Source organism: Geotrypetes seraphini, chromosome 6, assembly GCF_902459505.1.
Source record: "Geotrypetes seraphini chromosome 6, aGeoSer1.1, whole genome shotgun sequence".
NCBI lineage: Eukaryota > Metazoa > Chordata > Amphibia > Gymnophiona > Dermophiidae > Geotrypetes > Geotrypetes seraphini.
The window spans coordinates 227,035,989-227,058,614 of NC_047089.1; the positions used below are offsets into that span (position 1 = coordinate 227,035,989).

The window sequence follows — 22,626 nt, forward strand, 5'->3', positions numbered from 1 at the left end:
GTAATGGCGGATTAAAAGTCACTAATGTAATACAATGTAATTATAGAATATACTGTTTATTTGTATATGCATAAAATCTTTAATAAACAGTTAATGATAAAAAAAAAAGAATAATGTTCTTCAATCGAGAATAATGGAATATAAACATAGGCTGTTGCATAAAACCTACTATGTAAATTAGAAAACATATACACCTATCTAATGAATAGCATTTCTTAAGGCTCTCGGTTTTTTAAAGCTTCTGCTTCTGCTTTCCATCCCCTTCCTACTATGTGAACCCTCAGTGTTGCCTTTTCCTATTGTAGTCTGTAAGTCTGTCTATGTTTGTCCATTATATGTTTAAATAAATGATTTGACACCCCATTTGTAATTTGCTGTGAAACTATGTTATAAGCGTTTGCATCAAATTTTAATAAACAACATACAATTTAATAAACAATAGGAAAAGCACTGTAACAGCCAACATTCTGACCTGATGAAACTGAATCGTGTCAGAAATCTAAACATTAAAACATTCATGTAACAGAAATATGATAAATGTCAGATTACAAATGTTATATCATACCAGGCAGCATGGGAAAACAACTTATAAGAGAGATGACACTTAACAATGTTCTCTATATTGAACAATAATAGGAAGATATACAATAATATTCTGTGAACTACTATCAATTAGTTTACTACTAAATTTCACAGTGTTTGGCTTTTTATGCTCATCTATATTTTTTTATCCTTATCTTAGATGTATATCTAAAATATTTATGGTGATGTGCTCAGACCTGTAACCCAATAAATAGTGAAGCCACTATCATGAGTTTAACAAGGGGACCATCATTGCAACCACCTGTCCCCGACCCTCCCTAAATAGTCTTGTTACTTTTCAAATACTGTGATATTACTTATCTGAATGGAATTACTTATCTCAGATGGCCCGAGGATTTTGAAAGAATCAGGTCTCAGCAAGCCGATATTAGATTTCTAGTGTCCCTCCCCGACGAAGCGGACGAAACTCGAGTCGGGGGGACGGGAATTGTTAAGAATTGATGAGGATAAACACAATCTTCCTTGAATTTTAATCTTCACTTTATTGGTTATAACACAGTCACCAGTGAGATTTAACAAGACCAAGATCAACAACTAAAACCTCTCCATTCAGATAAGTAATATCACAGTATTTGAAAAGTAACAAGACTATTTAGGGAGGGTCGGGGACAGGTGGTTGCAATGATGGTCCCCTTGTTAAACTCATGATAGTGGCTTCACTATTTATTGGGTTACAGGTCTGAGCACATCACCATAAATATTTTAGATATACATCTAAGATAAGGATAAAAAAATATAGATGAGCATAAAAAGCCAAACACTGTGAAATTTAGTAGTAACTTAACAATGTTCAACACATTGCAAATGACATACTTTAATAGGCACTTAATTAGAGCACTCTCACATAAATATGATGCTCATAATGTCAGTATGATACAATTATGCTTATGACTATGTGTGGAAACATTTTTCTGCTGGGTTTAAATTCTTTAACTTAGGGCTCCTTTTATCAAGCCACGCTAGCGGGGTTAACGTGCACGACTTTTCATCACGCGTTAACCCCTGCGCTGGCCAAAAACTACCGCCTGCTCAAGAGGAGGCGGAAGCGGTTAGCGCGGCCTGCGGTTTAGCACGAGTTAAACCGCTAGCGTGACTTGATAAAAGGAGCCCTTAGATTTCAAGATCAAATATTTTTCTTGAGCATTGCTACTAAGTCACGGCATAAAGCTAAGTAAAATGGTCATAAGTCTTATTTACCTGTTGTTCCATATATGAACATTATATAAATACTAGTATTTTAGCCCGTTACATTAACGGGTGCTAGAAGTCTGGTCGGCTCTCGTAGTCCCTTGCCGCCGCCCACTCCCCCCCCCCTTCCCTTTCCGCAGTCCCGACTCCAAACCTGCCGACTCCAGCAGCGTCTGCAGCACTCTACACACACTGCTTCGGGGCCTTCTACAGCCCCGAAGCAGCGTGTGTAGAGTGATGCAGACCCTGCTGGAGTCTGCAGGTTTGGAGTTGGGACCGTGGGAAGGGAAGGGGGGGCGACAAGGCGAAGAACTTACTTTCAGCAGAGCAGGGAGTCCAGCGCTGGCGGCCAGTCCTGCTGGCGAGTGTAGTTAGGTGCGGTAAGGCTGGGGACCCGCGCATGCGCACTCCTGCCATCACGGACCTACATCTCACGGAACAGGGAAAATAGAACACGCAGGTGGGAGTGCACATGCGCGGCTAGGGTTTTATTATATAGGATACCAACAAATTTTTGGATTTGCCTAAAAAATAGATTTTTTTGAGAGTAATGATAGCTCACAGGAGGCTAACCTGACAAGAAGTGTTCTAAAGTCAGGTAAGTGCGAGCCCTTGAAGTCTTTTTTTCCCCTCTAGGCCTTAAAAGTTTAAATCTTAAGTTAAAGAATTTCAGCACAGTAGGAAAACGTTTCCACCTATAGTCATAAGCATTTTGGGGGAATTAGTCTATGACAAGACATTTATCAAGAGGATTTGATAAATATGATACAATTAAACATCTTAATAGGCAGCCAAGGGGGCAAGTACAGTTGAGACATATAGAAGTCTTTTTACTAAAGCCACGGCAAAAGTGGCCTTAGCCCGCCCCTTCCGTATCTTTCACATGCATTAACACCACTTGTGCCATGCAAGGAAATTGGCCAATTTTCCTATTTCTGGAATTAAGGGCCACAAACTAATTGCCAGTAGAGCAGAGTAAAACTCAAAAGTGCTAGTACAATAATTTCGCCCTTACAAGGCCTGCATCAGGGGCTGTAAAAACCAAAAGGTGTTTTGCAACAGCTATCACTTAACGGTGATGGTTTCTTTCCTCTCTCAGCTATGGTGAATAAATTATTGAACTGGAACTTTTGAGTTTTACTCTGATCTACTGTTTGGTTTTTTGTATCCTGGATCTTGTGGATCGCTGTCTCTTTGTTTTCTTGGACCTTCACAAACTAATTGCGCAATTAACATGCAGCCATTAAAAATATTACCATGTCAGCCCTTAACGCCACCCATTTTGTTTGTGGTAAGGGCCATGTGCTCAACCCATGCTAATCAGTGTACAGCAATGCCCCATGCACTGAGTAGTGCTGTCTCCCCTATTCTCCACAACCAACATGCTCAAACAAAATGCAAAATATTTATTTGGTGCACAGTGTGCATGTGTAAATCAGCAAATTTACTGCGGGAAACCTCAGCATATCCTGCAGTAGGTGTCTCTATCTCACAGTAAGCATATCTTAGTGCTTATCACTGTTTGGTAAAATGACCCCATAAACATATAGAAAGATGAGTAGATTTGGATTTAGCTCATGCCTTAGGTACATTAGATAAGACTGTGAGCCTGCTGGGACAGATAGGGAGAAATGTTTGAGTGCCTGACTGACCACATAATACACTTTGTCTAAGCGATGTATCAAATCCCAATCCCTTTACAGAGGCTGACTAGCTCCTTGGAAACCTGAATCACGTTCCATGTCAACTGATAAACTCCATTCTTCCATATGCTGGAATCTTGAAAGCATACCTCACTCTTGTGACAACTAGTAATCATCAATAAAACTTGGTCTATCTAAACAACAGAAAGTCTTTCAGCTCCTTAGGTAGCAGCAGTTCAGTTATCCTAAGGTGACATTTATGTCCAATATATTTTCTAATGCATAAGCGGCATAACTGCTTCAAGGAGAGAGGTCCTAGAAAAAAGACATAAGAGTTATAAAAGCCATTTCATTGATGCCACATTCTATAGGTTTCAGAAGAAATAACAATATGGCCAATCAGATGTGTGCAGCCTATTATCAGATCTTTATTACGTTAAACCAAATTCGTAAAAGGGCACATTTAATATATATGACTCATTTCTGTTACATTTCTAAGGTCAAGATAACCTTCATGTATTAATAGTTCTTCACTTTTTAATCCGAGTTTGTATTTTACTTTGCACTTTTCATTATTCCTTTATGTTACAGCTACTTTGTTAGCCGAGTCAAGCTCCTTTTAGGTAATGACCCGGTATACAAATCCAAATTTTAGATTAGATTTAGATTAAATAGCCAGTTAGCAGCAGATTGGATCAGGTAGGGCCGAAGATTCTGGGAAGGTAGTGTTCACAGATGAAACGCTGGGAGCAGGACCACAGAAGACAAATCTGGAGGTATGGTAGACCCTGACTGATTTTCAGAGCACTGTGTTTGTGAGGACCTAGCTAAACTAAAGGTAGCCAAAGCAATGGGGCCGGATGGTGTACATCTGAGGATACCAAAGGAACTTATGGAGGTTCTGGGAGCTCCGCTGGCTGACCTTTTCTAGAGTCGGGAGTGGAAGTAAGGAAAAAGTAGGAAACTACAGCCTGTAAGTCTGACTTCTATGGTAAGTAAATTATTGGAAACTAGTCTTTAAACCCGTTACATTAACGGGTGCTAGAATAGATTTTGATTTTATTTCTTATATATCGCTATACTGTGAGGTTCAACGCGGTTTACAATGAAGATAGATTAAAGATACATTAAAATAAAATAAATAAAAATGGTACTTTGGATTTCCCTAGCTGTCCCAAAGGCTCACAATCTAGCTAAAGTACCTGAGAAAACAATAAATAAAAATGAAATAAATGAAATAAAGTAAATTCCAGTCAGACAATAGGATCTGATGTTAGAAGTTCATAAAGACAATATGCCAAGGAGCGAAAGCTGATATGCTCCTTGAGCCCTGACGTATGCAGCCAAGCCAACACAAAATATTTCAGCTATGAGGTTTCCCAGGAAATAGTAATGAGTGCCAAAATACAGGCTAGTCATTTAGATCAAGAGTCAATGCAATGCTAAAATGCAGGCATGCCATTTGGATCAGATGACCTCTGCAACAGCCAGACAACCGCCACTATCATCTCAGTGCATCAGCTGCATTAAACGGTCAACTGCCACCATTCTCAGATTCGATATCTAGTATGGTATAGAACCCTGCTGGATCGGGGGAGGGGCGGAGCTATGCTCTTAAGTCTCTGCCACTGCTTCTGTTGCCTGCCGCTGGTTTCGGTGTGGCCCCGGCGTCCCTTTGTGCTCACCGTTATTCCCTGCTGGATCGGGGGAGGAGCGTAGCTGTGCTCATTAAGTCCCTGCTGCTGATTCTGCTGTCTGCCGCTGGTTTCGGTGCGGCCCCAGCATCTCCTCATGCTTAACCGTTAGCCCCTGCTGGATCGGGGGAGGGGTGGAGCTGTGCTCTTAAGTCCCCGCCGCTGCTTCTGCTGCCTGCCGCTCTTTAGATGTCTGTGTTTCTTTATCTCTCTCTCCTTGGCAGTTGTCCTTCTGTCTCCCCCCCAGAGCAAAGCTGTTTGCCCTAAGCACACCCCTCCCCCCAAAGCAGCCCCCTTTCCCTCTCCCTGTCTGTCCATGGCCCCTTCTGTCTTCTCCCCAGAGCAAAGCTGTCTGCCCCCAACACACCTCCCACCCAAAGCAGCCCCATTTCCCTCTCCCTATCTCTCCATGGCCCCTTCTGTCTCCCCCCAGCACACCCCTCCCCCAAAGCAGCCCCCTTTCCCTGTCTCTACATGGCCCCTTCTGTCTTTCCCCCAGAGTAAAACTGTCTGTCCCCAGCACACCTCCCCCCCAAAGCAGCCCCCTTTCCCTCTCCCTATCTCTCAATGGCCCCTTCTGTGTCCCCTCAGCACACCCCTCCCCCCAAAGCAGCCCCCTTTCCCTCTCCCTCTGGCCACCTGAATTAATCCCCCTGCTTACCCTCCCTCCATCCCGGCGTCTTCTGGCCTGCTCCTCTTCAAAGCAGGCCGCGATCGTGGTGGCTGGCCCCAGCGAACTTCGCAGGCCACTCCCCAACCCGGAAGCACGCTCCCCCCGACGTGGTCCCGTGCATCATAGGGAACATGCCACCGAGGTCGGAAAGCGGCCCGTGAGGCCCGCCAAAGCCGGCCACGATCGCAGGCTGCCCCGAAGAGGAGGATCAGCGGCAGCGGCAGCAGTGGTGAGCGAGGGCGGGAGGTATGTTCCAGCTTGCTTAGGGTTGGTGAGGTGAGGGTGGGAGGTGTGTTGAGCTTGCTTCTGGTTGGTGAGGGCGGGAGGAGGGGAGTGGCCAGAGTGATCCCTAGCCGGGTTCTAAAATGGAACACGGCCACGGATCACACACCACAGCGGCAGGAATCACGCTTTTTTAAAAGCGCATGCGCCGCTAACGTTTTATTATATAGGATGCTTTTAAAACAGAGTAGCAACGTTTCTGGAATCCAATGGATTACAGGACCCGAAGCAACATGGATTCACTAAAGGCAGGTCTTGTCAGCCAAATCTGATCAATTTCTTTGACTGGGTGACCAGAGAATTGGATACAGGGAGTGCACTAGATGTGGTGTATTTAGATTTTAGCAAAGCCTTTGACAGTGTTCTACACAGGCGCATAATAAATAAATTGAGTGCCCTTGGTATGGGCCCTAAATTGACAGACTAGGACAGGAACTGGTTGAATGGAAGGTGACAAGGGTAGCAGTCAATGAAGATTGCTCTGAGGAAAGGGATGTTACCAGTGGTATCCCTCAAGGTTCAGTTCTTGGGCCTGTTTTTGTGGGGTTTTTTTAACATTTTTGTTAGCGATATTGCTGAAAGCTTATCAGTTAAGATTTGCCTCTTTGCAAGTGATACCAAAATCTGCAATAGAGTAGACACTCCTGATGGTGTGAATAGCATGAGGAAGGACCTAGTGAAGCTTGAAGGATGGTCTGAAATTTGGCAGCTAAGATTTAATGCTAAGAAATGCAAGGTCATGCATTTGGGAGGCAAAATCCCGAGGGAACAGTACAGTTTAGGGGGTGAAAAACTTTAGTGCACAAAAGAGGAGTGGGGCTTGGGTGTGACAGTATGTGATAATCTTAAGTTGGCCAAACAGGTTGTAAAGGTGATGGCGAAAGCTAGAAGGATGCTATGGTGCACAGGGAGAGGTATAGCCAGTGGGAAAAAGGAGGTATTGATGCCCCTGTATAAGACTGGTGAGATCTCATAGATAGAATATTGTGTACAATTCTGGAGACCACACCTTCAAAAAGATATAAACAGGATGGAAATTCAGGGAAAGCTGCTAAAATGGTAGGTGGTTTTCGTCATAAGGCATATGGGGACAGACTTAAAGATCTCAATGTATACTATGGAGGAAATGCGGGAGAAAAGAGATATGATAGAGACATTTAAATAATAGTTACAAAAAATGTCACTCACCAGCAGTGGGCTACCTCTGTAAGATCTGACACTGAGATCAAAACCAGGTGGAGAAAAAGCCTCAAAAAACTATTATCACGCAGCAATCATTGATGATTTACATCTGGCGTTCTTATTATCACGTCTGAAGTTGGTTTGAGAATCTCTGGCTGTTGGAAGCTGATTTGAGAAACCCTAAAGAAACCAAACGATTGTTGGCGAAACGACTGCTTGTTGGAGCAGTTTTTGGCTCTGTCGTGGACCTGTTTGTTTACGATGAGAGGCTGATGCACACCGTTAAAAAGAAGTTGTTTATCCAGTACCGGCGGATCTCTTCCAGTAACATTCTCTGGCGCCAGAGCTAAGTATTTTTTGCTTCCGTTTCTTCAGCCTTTTTGTTTTGAATCTTTATAATTTATTAGTATTTATAAAAATGATATACATGAACTATAAAAAGATTTAAAAATAAAAATTAATACTGTGCACAGTAGTGGGGTTTTCCCCTCATTAGATCTTCTAACATTGTGCTGCAGGTGTGAGTTTTTTTGCCAATGACAATAAGAATGCCAGCTGTAAATCATCAATGATTGCTGCGTGATAATAGTTTTTGAGGCTTTTTCTCCACCTGGTTTTGATCTCAATTTCAGATCTTAGAGAGGCAGCCCACTACTGGTGAGTGACATTTTTTTGTAACTATTGTTTAATTGTCACTACAATGGTGTTCTTGAGAGACTTTTAAATACCAACATGGCATAAATGCGCATGAGATGAATCTCTTTCATTTGTAAAGAAACTCCGGAATGAGAGGGCATAGGATGAAGTTGAGAGGTGATAGGTTCAGGAGTGATCTAAGGAAATACTTTTTTTTACAGAAAAGGTGGTAGATGTGTAGAAGAGTCTCCTGGTATAGGTGGTGGAGACAAAGACTGTGTCTGAATTCAAGAAAGCATGGGACAGGCATGTGGGATCTCTTAGGGAGATAAGGAGATAGTGGATGCTGCGGATTGGCAGACTGGATGGACCATTTGGCCTTTACCTGCCATCAGGTTTCTACGGGAGCGATGCCAACATGGTTGGAGCCAGGGCCTATGGTTGTAAGGTTGCAAAAGGAGCCAGGCTACAACAAAGATTGTCACTGGTGGAATATATAAAATAGAAGGGAAAATCCCCAAGCCAGGTAGCACCAGATCCCAACCTGGTTACAAGCAGCTGTATAGCCACAGGTAGACACACCCACTTTGGGCTTAGGCCCAACCCAAATTAAAGTACCCTTCCAGTGATTGGTAGGGTCCCCAAGCCCCACCAGCAATCAGACTATTTTCCTACCTTGGCAGCCAGCATCAATATCCAAAAGCTGCCACTACTGCTGGCCTTCGCGCCCCCCCCCCCTCCCCTGCACAGGCTTAGTTTTCATGCATGTTCACATGCACAAAAACTGCCTCTCCAGCTGCAGAGCTCCTCCAACAGCAGCCAACACATTTTTCCACCCAGTGAAGTACAGCAGAGGCAAGAGGAAAAATCTGGAGTGGATTCCTTCTGCAGATGCACACGGCTATAGGGATATTACCCATCTGTGACTCTAGAATGTCTCACCTATTGCACTGTAATGAAAGTTAACAGAAAGCCAAACAAGCAGAAGTAAATTTAAAGGCTAAATCTAATAAATGATTATTCTTTAAGAAAACTGCACTGCATTGCCAGTTGACTGCTCAACAGTTACAACGGGTCCTGAAGAACATTCAGAAGGTGTCACCCAATATTACTCACTGGGAAATGCAATTGAAAATTGTTCTTAGACTTTACATTCCACCGGAACGTGCAGCTCGGATGGGGATTACTGCGTCGCATTCTTGCCCGAAATCAGGCTCACATATCTTTGAGTCGCATGTTTTGGGCCTGCCCCGCAATCCAACAGTTTTGGAGACATCTTGGCCTATATACCACATTGCTTTGGGGAAGGCGATGGCTTCTGCAACCGAGGGCGTTATTTGGATTTTATAATATAGCCTCGCCCAAACCCAGGGGAATGTCAGCATTTATCTCCAGAGCCCTTTTGATGGGAAAAAAAGCCATCCTCACCAACTGGCTCTCCCGTGATCCCCCGTCATATGCACATTGGAGATCCCTAATGATAGTGCACGCAACACTGGAGAGACGCATGGTGGGAGACTTGACTCTTGGCCCGGGTCGCAAATTTTGTCAGGTGTGGGAGCACTTCTGGCAGGACCTCACACCGCGTGCTCGCAGTAGACTTTTGAATCTTTAAGATTTTATTCCCACTCTCAGCTGTTGGACTGGCCAAGGATTCTTGAGGAAGGGAGGGGAACTGATTATATTGTTGAAAATGTTATTTCCTGACTGGTATTACTGTTTGTATTTGCTTCTTACTGCTGGAATAATAAAAATCATTTAAACATAAAGAAAACTGCACTGAGTTTCCTGGTAAGACTTGGTAGATATAAGCAAGGTAGAGTAGAGGAAAAAACGTTTGAAGCTATAGCATAAAAATAACTTGCTACACATCGCTAAAAAGAAATTATCAGATGAAGAAAGATTTCATCGCTTCATCCAGGTAATTTCAATAGTTTCTCTGCTAAAAAGAAGCACTGAAGGTATTCTACCAGGTTTTTAATGTTAACTGGGAGTTGGTGCCATGTTGTTCAGAGCAAGAGTTTAAGAAGCAGTGAATGACATATTCCATTACAGTTTGGAAACTTAACTGGCAGAACCACTGGAGCTCATTTCAAAGGGACTGCAAGATTAAGCAGAATATAATTGCTTACTTATGGTACATGCATCATTACTTTAAGAGTCAACACCCATTATTTTATCATCACCCTTGCCAAGGCTTCATTTAAACTGGACTTGTTTCAGTTGTATTGTAATCTAGCTGTAGGTGGAATATCTGCTTTGATGAATAAACATTGCGTAATGCTTCCAGTGGTTCTCTGACAATTACGACTTTCAACAGACTGGAGATCTACGTACCTTCTCTCTTTGAAAACATCTGTGCTAAAGTGCTATCAGGTGGGACTAATTCTGCTGGCCGCTTCCCATCAGCATTCCTAGCCATACTGTCAGCTCCAAAGTCAATCAGCAAATTAACCAGATCTATGTTGCAATTCTTGGCAGCCAGGTGGAGATTGGAGTCCAGATTTTTGCCATCATTTGCATTTGCTCCTTGGTAGTAAGGTATTAAGTCAAGCACAGAAAAGAATGAGAATATATTTGTGAACAGAATTTAACAAAGACAGGACACCTGTTCTGTGAGTTCTCTGGTTTTACAGCAATAAAGAGTTACACTTAGGGGTCCTTTTCCAAAGGCGCGGTAGCGGTTTAATGCGCGGAATACCGCGCGTTAAACTGCCTGCCGCGCTAGTACCTAACGCTTCCATTGACAAGGCGTTAGGATTTTAGGCTGCCGAAGGGGTTAGCGCGTGATGAAATGTCCGACGCACTAATCCCCGGAGCGCGCCTTGATGAAAGGAGCCCTTAGATTTAACATGGAGTAGGTTTCTTCTTTTATTTTTTTTAATTGAAGTTTTAACAATCGGTACGATCAGCACTCATTAAAGAAAATAAATCAGCACCACTAGAAGCAGCAGGAAATCCCTACGGAAACAAAGTGGGAAAGTCGAGATGTTCCAGTAGGGGGGGGTCTTTATTGTCAGACCCCTGAGGAAGGTACCCTGAGTACCGAAACACATGCAGCGTTGAGTCGCTGAATGATTTTATGTTACTGATCATAAAGACCCCCTACCGGAACATCTCGACCTTCCCACTTTGATTTGTTTAGAAAATAAATCAGTCCACATCAAGGATTAGAGAGAAAAATAAAGAAAAACTAATACAGCGATTAGGATTAATCCAGAACATTTTAGGTAATCTAATATAAATTTCACCCACAATCAATTGGTTTTTCAGCATTTCTTTACGCAGATGATATCCAATTATTACACCCGCTAAACCCGGAAAATACCAATGAAATTACTGAAATTAACAATTCAATCAGATTAGATTATGGTTGAAAGAAAATATGCTAGCCTTAAACGCTTCAAAAACAACAAAAGTAATGTTCTTCCCCTGGAAAGAGAGAATAGTGCTAAACTTTCCAATTCTTCTCGATACATCCCCCCTGGACCATGTTGACTCTATTAAAATCTTAGGGGTTTTATGTGATAAAAACTAATCTTCCATAACCATATAAGTTCTGTAATTAAATCATGTTTTTTCAAGCTGCAACTGATCCGCTCAATCTCTAAATTCTTAGAGCCAAAATCCATTAACATTCTGGTACATTCATTAATCAGGAGCTGCTTTGACACGCAGCTCCTGATTGGTAAGGCCCGACTTAGTGCAGGAAGAGGCGGTCGGAGCATACAGCGAGTGATTTCCTGCAGTCGCCGGCGCTCCGGCTGCTCTCTCCTGCCTGTCTCGCTGCCCTCTCCAGTCTCCCCCATTGAAAAACCGTATTCGCGGTTTTTCACAATTCACGGGGGTTCCTAGAACAGAACCCCCACGAATATCGGGGGAGTATTGTCAATATTATGTGGAATGTAAGTATTTTATTTATTTATGCATTTCAAAAATAATCACACAAGTATCCTCTTGTTCAAGTAAGAATAGAGCAGAAACGTAGGGAGAGAGGGGACATGATTGAGATGTTTAAGTATGTCACTGGTCGCATCAAAGTAGAAGATAATGTTTTCCTTCTTAGGGGACCCTCAGCCACAAGAGGACACCCGCTGAAAATAAAGGGCGGGAAGTTTCATGGCAACACCAGGAAGTACTTCTTCACTGAAAGAGTGGTGGACAGCTGGAATAGGCTCCCAGGTGAGGCCAGCAGGTGCAAGTTTTTAAGATCATTTGGGATGCTCATGTCGGATCTCTTCGAGGGAAAAGGTCATCAGAGAGCAATTAACTAGGGGGGTGGGTCAATGGAGTGGGCAGACTCGATGGGCCTTGGCCCTTTTCTGCCGTCACTTTCTATGTTTCTATGAAACAATATTTTACAAGAACTATAATATCGTTCTTACTTAGATCCCAATATTTGGGGGGAATGAATCAAATGATAAGGAGATCAATCTTAAGAAAACATGAATAACCCCGTTATATAATAATACGGCAGTCATAAATAAGCTGAAAACTTACAAAGACATCTTCTTTAAATCAATAAAGTTTCTCAATTGCTCTGGTTGGTAATAAACATAAATTGTACCCAAATATTTTATACGACAATTACATGAGTAAGCCAACAAAAAAGTAGCCCCTAAATAAAAAAACTTCTTGTCTCATAGCCAAAAAAGCTCTTCTAATTTCCTGGGTTTGTCTTGTCATGTTTGGGTAAATTAACACCTTTTTCCTATAAAAGAGCTTGGAAATTCCGAAAGTATAACTTCATTACTAAATGCCCCCTCCCCCGTTACAAAACCGTAGCGTGGTTTTTAGCTCCAACTGCGATGGTGACATAGGAATTCTATGAGTGTCGAAGCGGTTACTGCCATGGCCAGTGCTAAAAACTGCGCTACGGTTTTGAATTTGATCGAGTGTTTTCTTAATAGCATAGTATTACTGTGTGGTGCATTGAATTGGGTTTTAAATTGAAATGTTATCAGTTATTTCATGTTGTATGTTTTTGTCAGTTATTGTATTTTATTATGTACTAGTCTTATAGCCCGTTACATTAACGGGTGCTAGAATATATGTCTGTGTGTCTGTCTTTATTTCTTTTTCTCTCTCTCTTTTTCCTAGCCGCTTTCTGTATTTCTGTCTTTCTTTCTTTCTGTCTTTCGGGAAGCAAATACTGTGACTGTACTAAACAATTACATAATAATCATGCTTTCTACCACACCGAATTTTCCAACAAACCAAAATGTAGTATTCGTTCCTACAAAGTTAACTTACCTAATCTAACACTTGTGCTTATTCGGTTGTGCTGTAACACTGCTGTGTTTGCTAAAAATGGCTGCGGCATCCTCGCTGCACTGAATTTAAAGAGCAGGAACCCCCATCGCGTCAACTTGGGAACCGAAGTTCCAATTGGTTAGAAAACTTCCTACCAGGTACAAATTCCCCTGCCTTACTTAGCGACAACGGACCAGCCCTGCTGAACAATCGGCAGATATAGTGCAAAAACCTTTTAAAAAAACAAAAGTATTATCTAGCCTCACTCGCTCCTTCAATAGCACCGACAGCCTCTGCGGCCTGCTCCCACTCCCTCCTCGCCGTCACGCGCCGTCCGTCCCCCCCCACCCCGGGGGAAGGTTTGTGCGTTTCTGCCGCGGCTTCAGCAGCCTCCTGTCTGCAGGCCGGCCGCCCGTCTGTGAGCACACATGTGGAGGAGGAGGAGGCCGGGGCGCGTGGAGCAGCAACGGCAGCATCTCGGCCGTGCAGCCAGCGCTAGGCAGAGTCGGGGTCGGGCATGGCCCTTGCGTCGCCCGGGCCGGCTCCTCACTTCCCTCATGGAGGCGATAGGCAGCTGGCCCGCCACAGCTCCTCGCTCGATCCCCGCCTGGTGCGGGTGACGTAGTAAGCGCGCATGCACACTCTTGTGGCCATGTCCCGACAGATCAGGGAATACGGCTTTAGAGTGCGCATTCGCGCTTACCATTTTATTATTATAGATGTTTTGTTGTTACCCGCTCCTAATTGTTGGTTACAAATTTTTTAAATAAATATACTAATTTAGAAAAATCGGGAGGAGTCAAGATGGCGGCAGCCTGAAGTCAGCGGTCTTACCAGCGGTCCACGAGAGCTTTTTACTTCAGCGTAATTCCTCATTCAAAACGGAAGGGTAATATCCGTTCTGAGCCCGCTGCAGTCCGGACATCTACTCCTGTCCAAAGATCCATATTGGACTTTACCGCTACTTCTTTAGGCCCCGGTACTCCGGGAGGAAGGCTCAGGTTATCTCCAGCCGGAAGAGCGACTGGAGACTCTGAGCAGGAGGTGTCTCTCTCCCCCCCACCCCCCCGGAGCCTGTTCCACTCCCATACCCTGCTCAGGAACTCGTGGTCCTATCGGAGCTTCCGTTTGCGGAAGCCAGCACTGGGGAGACCCTGTTTCAGGGGCTTGGAGCCGCGAGGATTGAAGGGCAACAAGGAGCAGTGCGAGCCAACATTGTAGCTGGCTCTGAAACAACAAAGTTGGAGGTGGTCACCCTCGAGAAAATTTTGGAGTCTCTCAAGAGGTTAAACACCCAGGTAGCCAGATCTTTACAAGAATTATCTACCCTTGACACTTTGGGTAAATCTTTGGAGAAAGTTAAAGAAGATTTTTCAACAGAAATAAAAGAAATTAAGGACAATGTGGTAAATATTCAAGCTGTAACCAACAATTTGATAAAGGAACGAACAGTTTTGACTAAAAAAATTGAACAAATGGAAAATTATAACCGAAGATTAAATGTACGTCTGTTGAACTTTCCGAAGGCCTTGGGGGTTACACCCATTGAAATGTGGAAAAGGTATTTAACTGATTATATTAAAGTTTACCCCGGTACATTATCCTCCACTTAATAGAATCTACTATTTGCCTAAAAAGAAAATTGTGGGAACTACACCAGGCATAGAGGAATTGAAGTCAACAGATGCTCTTAATGTTACGGAATTATTAGAATCCACTATTTCTGAATCCACAGAGAGGGCCACACTGTTCATTTCTTTTGTTTTTGAACAAGATATGAATACAATTATGCGATTGTATTTCCGAAACCCACAATTATTGTTCTTAGGAAAGAAAGCATGGATGTTTCCCGACGTCACGAGAACAACGCAGGAGCAAATAAAATTGTTTCTAGCAATGAGAGTAGAGACTTTAACCCTGGGAGCGACATTCCTATTAGCTTATCCATGTAAATATTTGATTAAATATCAAGGAGTTAAATATGTCTACTATACACCAGATCAATTACGAGCCTTTTTAGACTTGAAAGGTTTGGCTACTGGGAATGTTTAAGATCAAGAGAGGGTTAATAGCTGTTAAGCCCTGCTCCGCCCCCGAAACCCCTCCGACACTGCTCTCCTTTAAAAGCAGCTCCTCTGCCATCGGGAGCTGCCTCTACTGAACCGGCGATCTCGGGCCGCGTGGGAGCCCTGCTCCGCCCCCGAAACCCCTCCGACTCTGCTCTCCTTTAAAAGCAGCTCCTCTGCCATCGGGAGCTGCCTCTACTGAACCGGCGATCTCGGGCCGCGTGGGAGCCCTGCTCCGCCCCCGAAACTCCTCCGACTCTGCTCTCCTTTAAAAGCAGCTCCTCTGCCATCGGGAGCTGCCTCTACTGAACCGGCGATCTCGGGCCGCGTGGGAGCCCTGCTCCGCCCCCGAAACCCCTCCGACTCTGCTCTCCTTTAAAAGCAGCTCCTCTGCCATCGGGAGCTGCCTCTACTGAACCGGCGATCTCGGGCCGCGTGGGAGCCCTGCTCCGCCCCGAAACCCCGGCATCTCCGCTCTCCCTGTTGTCAAGGCTTCTTTTTTACCCCCTGCGTCATCTCTAAACAGAGAAAGGAGGAAGCCTCCCTCCATCCTGTCCATACTCCCACTGCCTGACTAGGCATATTGCCTAGCTCTCCCCCCGATAAAGCTCTCCCCAAAAATTAAAAAAAAAACATGAAGCCGCCTTTCTGGCTCCTTCTCCTCCTGCTCTGCTCTTCTCCCTACACCACCCCCTGCCTGACACCTCCTTCCCCTAACCTTCCCGACCCCTCAATTGATTTCAACTTCTGTCCTGGCCTCAGAATCCCCACCCTACTTCACCCCAGAATCCATTCCTCCAAAAAAAATCCTCGAAGAGTCAACCACACACCCTTAAAGCCCGTTCCCCCCGCCAACCTCCCTAACCTTGCCTCTGACTCACTTACTCCAGTCCCAACACTCTATTGCAATGCCAGATCCGCTTGCAATAAGACTCAAATCCTGAAGGACCTTCTTGTGGACTCTGACCCGGGATTCCTATGTATCACAGAATCCTGGATCATGAAAGATGACACATTTACAGAAAATGAACTCTGCTCCCACGGCTTCCAAGGTCTGTTCTCTCCCAGATCTAACAGAATAGGAGGCGGCCTGGCACTAATTTACAAATCCTTCTTCGATGTCCAGCTCATCGAAAAGAGCTGCCACACCTCCCTAGAATACATGTTGGCCTCGGTCAACGACGAACTCCAATCTCACCCACTGGGAATCCTACTTCTTTATCGCCCACCTGCCCCCTGGAACAAATCCGCTGATCTCGTTCTCAAAACCATATCAAATGCCTTCCTCAAATTTCAAAGGCTTTTGATCATCGGGGACATCAATCTCCACCTTGATGACAATACCAACAAGAATACGATAGAACTGAAGAGCTTCCTCGCCTCTCTCGGTTTCTCACCCCCCTCACCATCCCCATCCATGAAAAGGGTCACACTCTTGACCTCATTACTTTCCTTGATCTTACCGCTTACAAAACCTCAGTCGGTGACACCCGCTGGGAACAGGTCCCCTGGTCTGACCACTTCCTTGGGACCTTCTCCATCCCCATTTTCATGTCACATCTCGGGGCTCCTCCCCTCTCCCCTAACCTCATCACCTTTCGCAAAAAAATTCCAAGCAACCTGTTCTGGACAAAATTTCTCAATCAACTCTCCTCCGCTCCTAAACCTGTAGACCCCGAATCCAACTGGCATAACTGGACCGCCCTCTCCGAATCCACCTACCACTCCCTCGCCCCCCTTTCCACCAAATCCATCTCTTACCCTCGCAAAGCCCCCTGGTACCTCCCTTATCATAGAGAACTAAAGCAGAAATGTCGAGCCCTGGAGCGCAAATGGAAAAAATCCAATTCCCCTACAGACAAACAATCCTGGAGAGCCAGCATCAAGCACTATAATTCTACATTAAAAAAAGCAAGAAAGAACTTCTATGGCGAGCAAATCTCCAGATCCAATAATCAGAGTAGCACACTTTTCAAAATCTGGTGCTCTCTAACCTCCAAAAAAGACTCCACCTCTTTCCCCTCCTCTCCCTCAGCCGATGTCCTGGCAAATTTCTTCAATGATAAGGTCACTACCCTACGCTGCTCCTTCCCTCCTGCAGTCTCCTACAACTCCCTGGTGCTCACTGACCCCAACCCTACTCTATCGGCCTCCAGCGCTATCCCAGCCGACAGACTCTGGGCTGCCTTCGACCAAGTATCCGATTCCACCATCCTCAAACTCTGTCTCAAAATGAAATCCTGCAACTGTTCTTTAGACCCTTTCCCCTCCTACCTCTACGAGGAAATACCCACACAAGCCATCTCTTCCATTACTAAACTCCTAAACTCCACTCTACATTCGGGCCTTTTCTCCCCAGAAATGGGCCACATCGCCCTAACCCCTCTATTGAAAAAACCCGACCTTGACCTTTCCTCTCCATCTAGCTATCGCCCAATAGCGAATATCCCTCTCCTAACCAAGATGCTCGAATCCATCATATCGACTCAACTCTCATCCTACCTAGAGAAATTCTCCATCCTCTTACCCTACCAACACGGCTTTCGTCCCAATTACAGCACCGAATCCCTACTGACCTCCCTAATCTCCAAGGTCCAACAACTTCACTCCCGCAACAAGTTCGCTGTCCTCTTGCAATTTGACCTCTCTGCCGCTTTCGACGTCGTTCATCACGACATTTTACTTTACCAACTCTCCGAAATTGGCATCACCTCCACTGTCCTTGAATGGTTCTCAAAATTCCTTCGTTCCCGCTCCTACATTGTCAACATGAATGGTACCTCTTCCTCCCCTTGGACACCAATCTGTGGAGTCCCGCAAGGTTCACCTCTTTCTCCTATCCTCTTCAACATTTATATGTCCTCCCTAAAACTCCTCCACCTATCCCCCCTTGAAACAATTTACACCTATGCTGATGACATCCTTGTCCTTCTCGAGACCGACTCGAACCTCACCGATCTCCCATCGAACATATCCTCCTGTATCTCAAGCCTCCAATCTTGGGCCCACTCCGTCCAAATGAAATTGAACGAATCCAAGACAAAACTACTTTGGCTCAGCCCAAAATTAGCTCAATTACCCCCCTCAATCCCACTGCCTTCCGGCTCCTCTCTGCAGCTTGAATTCTCCAGTAAGGTCCTGGGCGTCATCATTGATTCTACACTGTCCTTCAACGACCACCTCAACTCCCTGGTAAAAAAATGCTATTTCAGCCTTCACATGCTGAGGTCAGTAAGATCCTGTTTCCATCAAAATCATTTTGCAGTGCTCGTCCAATCCATCATCCTCTCCAGGCTGGACTATTGCAATTCCATCTTCTTATGCCTAACGAAGAAAAACCTCCACAGACTCCAGCGGATCCAAAATGCCGCGGCCAAGCTTATCTTTTCTAAAAGTAAATTCGATCACGTCACACCACTTCTTTCCAAGCTTCACTGGCTTCCAATAACTTCCAGAGTCCATTTCAAATGCATCAACCTAACCTTCAAGATCCTCCATGGCATCCTTCCTCCATTAATTCCTCTTTCCTGGAACTCCTCGAATCTTAGTACCCCCAGACCGTCCCAAAAATCAAAACTATCCTTCCCCTCACTAAAAGGCATTTCCCACCCAGGAAAACTGGGGACTTCCCTCCTCTTCAGATTCACCGAGCTCTGGAATAACCTCACCTCTCCCCTTCGGAACCTGAGTGCTCTCCAACCCTTCCGCAAACACCTGAAAACCTGGCTTTTCTCTAAAATCTAACTTCTCCCCTCTCTGACATCCTTGCCCTCTAACATTCTTCTCCTCTCCGATCTACATCTAACCCTTTCCCTGGAGTTCCTTTCTTATTACAACCCCTGTAAACCGTGCCGAGCTCCACGACCATGGAGATGGTGCGGTATAGAAACCTAAGGTTTAGTTTAGTTTAGTTTAGCCTTTCATTCATTGACATATTCCTAAATATTGTATCTCTTCAATTTATTCAATTCCTCCCCCCCCCATTTGAGTTAGTGGTCTAAGGAAAATTGAATATGTTACCAGTAGCAGTAAATGTGAGTATTTTTAATTTGTTCCTTTCTGCTTTGCTTGTACAAGAAGAATGTTCTTGTGGAGTATGTAAAAAATTTCAATAAATAATAAAGTTAAAAAAAAAAAAATACACTAATTTAACCCCCCTTTTTATTTAACATCTTTTTCAAAGACAAACGATCCCAGCAATGTCAATCTTTCTGAATCCTCGCTCATAGGACTCCTTTAGAAACATAGAACATGACGGCAGAAAAGGGCCATGGCCCATCTAGTCTGCCCACACTAATGGCCCAACCCCTAACTACCTCCATGAAGAGATCCCACATGCCAATCCCATCTTTTCTTAAAATCTGGCACACTGCTTGCCTCAATTACCTGTTGTGGAAGATTATTCCAGTGATCAACCACCCTTTCGGTGAAGAAATATTTTCTGGTGTCGCCATGAAATTTCCCATCCCTGATTTTCAACGGATGCCCTCTTGTTGCCGTGGGTCCTTTAAGGAAAAAGAGATCCTCTTCCACCTCGATACGGCCTGTGACATATTTGAACGTCTCGATCATGTCTCCCCTCTCTCTGCGTTCCTCGAGTGAGTACAGCTGCAACTTACCCAGTCGTTCCTCATATGGTAGATCCTTGAGTCCTGAGACCATCCTGGTGGCCATTCGCTTGACCGACTCAACTCTCCGCACATCTTTTTGATAATGTGGCCTCCAGAATTGTACACAGTATTCCAGATGGGGGTCTTACCATGGATCTGTACAACGTCATTATGACCTCGGGCTTACGGCTAACAAAACTTCTACGGATACAGCCCATGATTTGTCTAGCCCTGGATGAAGCTTTCTCCACTTGATTGGCAATCTTCATGTCTTCGCTAATGATCACCCCCAAGTCACATTCTGCTACAGTCCTTGCTAGGATCTCATCATTTAGGGTGTAAGTCCTGCATGGATTTTTGCCGCCAAGGTGCATGACCTTGCATTTATTGGCATTGAAACTTAGTTGCCAAGTCTTTGACCAATGCTCCAGCAGGAGTAGGTCCTGCATCATACTGTCAGGCATTGAGCTTTTGTCGGGCACTGTTCTTTCATCTGTTGTGCGGTTGCCTACCATGTTGCCTAGTTTGGCGTCATCGGCGAATAATGTAATTTTACCTCGAAGCCCCTCAGCCAAGTCTCTTACGAAAATGTTAAATAGGATCGGGCCCAAGACTGAGCCCTGCGGCACTCCGCTGATCACCTCCGTCGTATCGGAGAGGGTACCGTTTACCACTACCCTCTGAAGTCTACCTCTAAGCCAGTCCCTAACCCATGTGGTTAATGTTCCACCCAGTCCCATCAAACCCATCTTGCTCAATAACCTGCGGTGTGGGATGCTATCAAACGCTTTGCTGAAGTCCAAGTACACGACGTCCAGGGACTCCCCTATATCCAGCTTTCTTGTTACCCAGTCAAAGAAGCTGATCAGATTTGATTGGCAGGACCTTCCCTTCGTAAAACCATGTTGATAGGGATCTCGTAGATTCTCCTCGTTCAGGATCGTATCCAATTGGCATTTGATTAGTGTTTCCATAAGTTTACTCACTATCGATGTGAGACTCATCGGTCTATAATTCTCAGCCTCCGTCCTGCATCCCTGTTTGTGGAATGGAATGACATTAGCCATTTTCCAATCCAACGGGACTCTTCCTGTACTTAGGGAAAGATTGAAGAGCGCGGATAACATTTCCGTCAGGACGTCACTCAACTCCCTGAGCACCCTGGGGTGTAGTTTGTCCGGTCCCATAGCTTTGTTAACCTTGAGTCATGATAGCTCCTCGTAGACACTGCTGGGCGTAAACTCGAAATTTTGAAACGGGTCTTCCGAGTTTTCCCTTGTCGGCAGCTGAGGGCCGGATCCTGGCGCCTCGCAAGTGAAGACCGAGCAGAAGTATTCATTTAAAAGTTTGGCTTTGTTGGAGTCCGATTCTACATAGTTCCCGTCGGGTTTCCTAAGGCGTACTATCCCATCTGTGTTTCTTTTTCTGTCACTAATATATCGGAAGAAGGATTTATTGCCCTTCTTGATGCTCTTCGCAAGGTTCTCCTCCATTCGGAGTTTGGCCTCCCTAACTGCCGTTTTGACCGCTTTTGACTTGGCCAGAGAGTCTTCCTTGGATTCTCGCTTCCCTGATTGTTTGTAGACGATGAACGCTCTTTTCTTCTTTTTTATGAGGTCTGAGATCTCCGCAGAGAACCACTGCGGTCTATTGTTTCTTCGCCGTTTACTTACTGATTTGACGTAGCGGTTGGTTGCTTCATGTAAGGTTGATTTCAGAGTTGACCACATTACCTCTACATTATCTGTTTCGGCATGGTTTTGCAGTGCCCGATGGACGAAATCTCCCATGCTTTCGAAGTTTGTGCCCTTAAAGTTGAGGACCTTGGTTGATGTGCTTGACTTAGTGAAACCTTTCCTGAGGTTGAACCATATCATGTTGTGGTCACTGGCGGCCAACGTATTGCCTACCGAGACCTCTGTGACACTTTCTCCATTGGTGAGTATTAGGTCTAGTATCGCCCGATCCCTAGTAGGCTCTAATACCATTTGACTGAGTCTCGCTCCCTTTATAGAGGTTAATAGCTTCCTGCTGCCACTGGTCGTAGCGGAAAGATTGTTCCAATCCACATCAGCGGTTTAACGTGCATAATACCACGTGCTAAACCGCTGGCCGCGCTAGCTGCTACTGCCTCCTCTTGAGCAGGCGGTAGTTTTTAGGCAAGCGCAGGGGTTAGTGCGTGTTGAAAAGTCACGTTAACCCTGCTGGCGTGGCTTAATAAAAGGAGCCAAAGTTGTATCAAAAATTGCTGATAAATTGCTTTCATTATGCTTTATTTCTTGAAACTTAACCTCTGAAGACTCTCCTGAATTTCTTGAAGGAATATAGTAAACCTTATTTAATAGAAGAATATTTTGCAAGGAAATTGTAAGCACTTCATCCAAATATTAGAATATAAGTATTTTAAATAAAGTATGCTATGTACTATTTAGACCAGGGGTGTCCAACCTTTTGGCTTCCCTGGGCCGCATTGGTCGGAAAAAATGTTTCTGGGGCTGCACAAACGTTCAAACACTGCAGCAAGACAGAGGAGGGAGCCGGCAAGACGGTAAACACCCGGGGGAAGCAGAGGAAAACACTGCATCGCCCTCGACCCGGGCTGCACAAAATACTTTACTGGACCGCAGGTTGGACACTCCTGATTTAGACAAATGACGTTAAGTATTTCATTTGTCATTTTTCGCTACAGAAGTTGGCTCCAGTGTTGAAATTATTCAAATTAATGATTTTTCATAAAAAGAGATATACAGTACTCGACAACAAGGTTTTTTGACCTGGCTTAAGTGGATGTATTAA

At 44.6% G+C, this 22,626-nt stretch overlaps 1 protein-coding gene across 2 annotated transcripts in view; it reads right to left on the reverse strand.

Moving 5' to 3' along the window:
* Positions 1–2,174: 2,174 nt before the first annotated feature.
* Positions 2,175–22,626, reverse strand: part of ASB9 (ankyrin repeat and SOCS box containing 9) — a 34,737-nt gene continuing 14,285 nt past the window's right edge. For both annotated transcript variants that reach the window (XM_033947743.1, XM_033947742.1), the window contains 2 exons: positions 10,239–10,430; positions 2,175–3,749 (listed from right to left, as the gene is read on the reverse strand). In XM_033947743.1, coding sequence (XP_033803634.1) covers positions 3,625–3,749; positions 10,239–10,430 — 317 coding nt within the window. In that variant the 3' untranslated portion in view covers positions 2,175–3,624. The remainder of the gene's footprint in view (positions 3,750–10,238; positions 10,431–22,626) is intronic.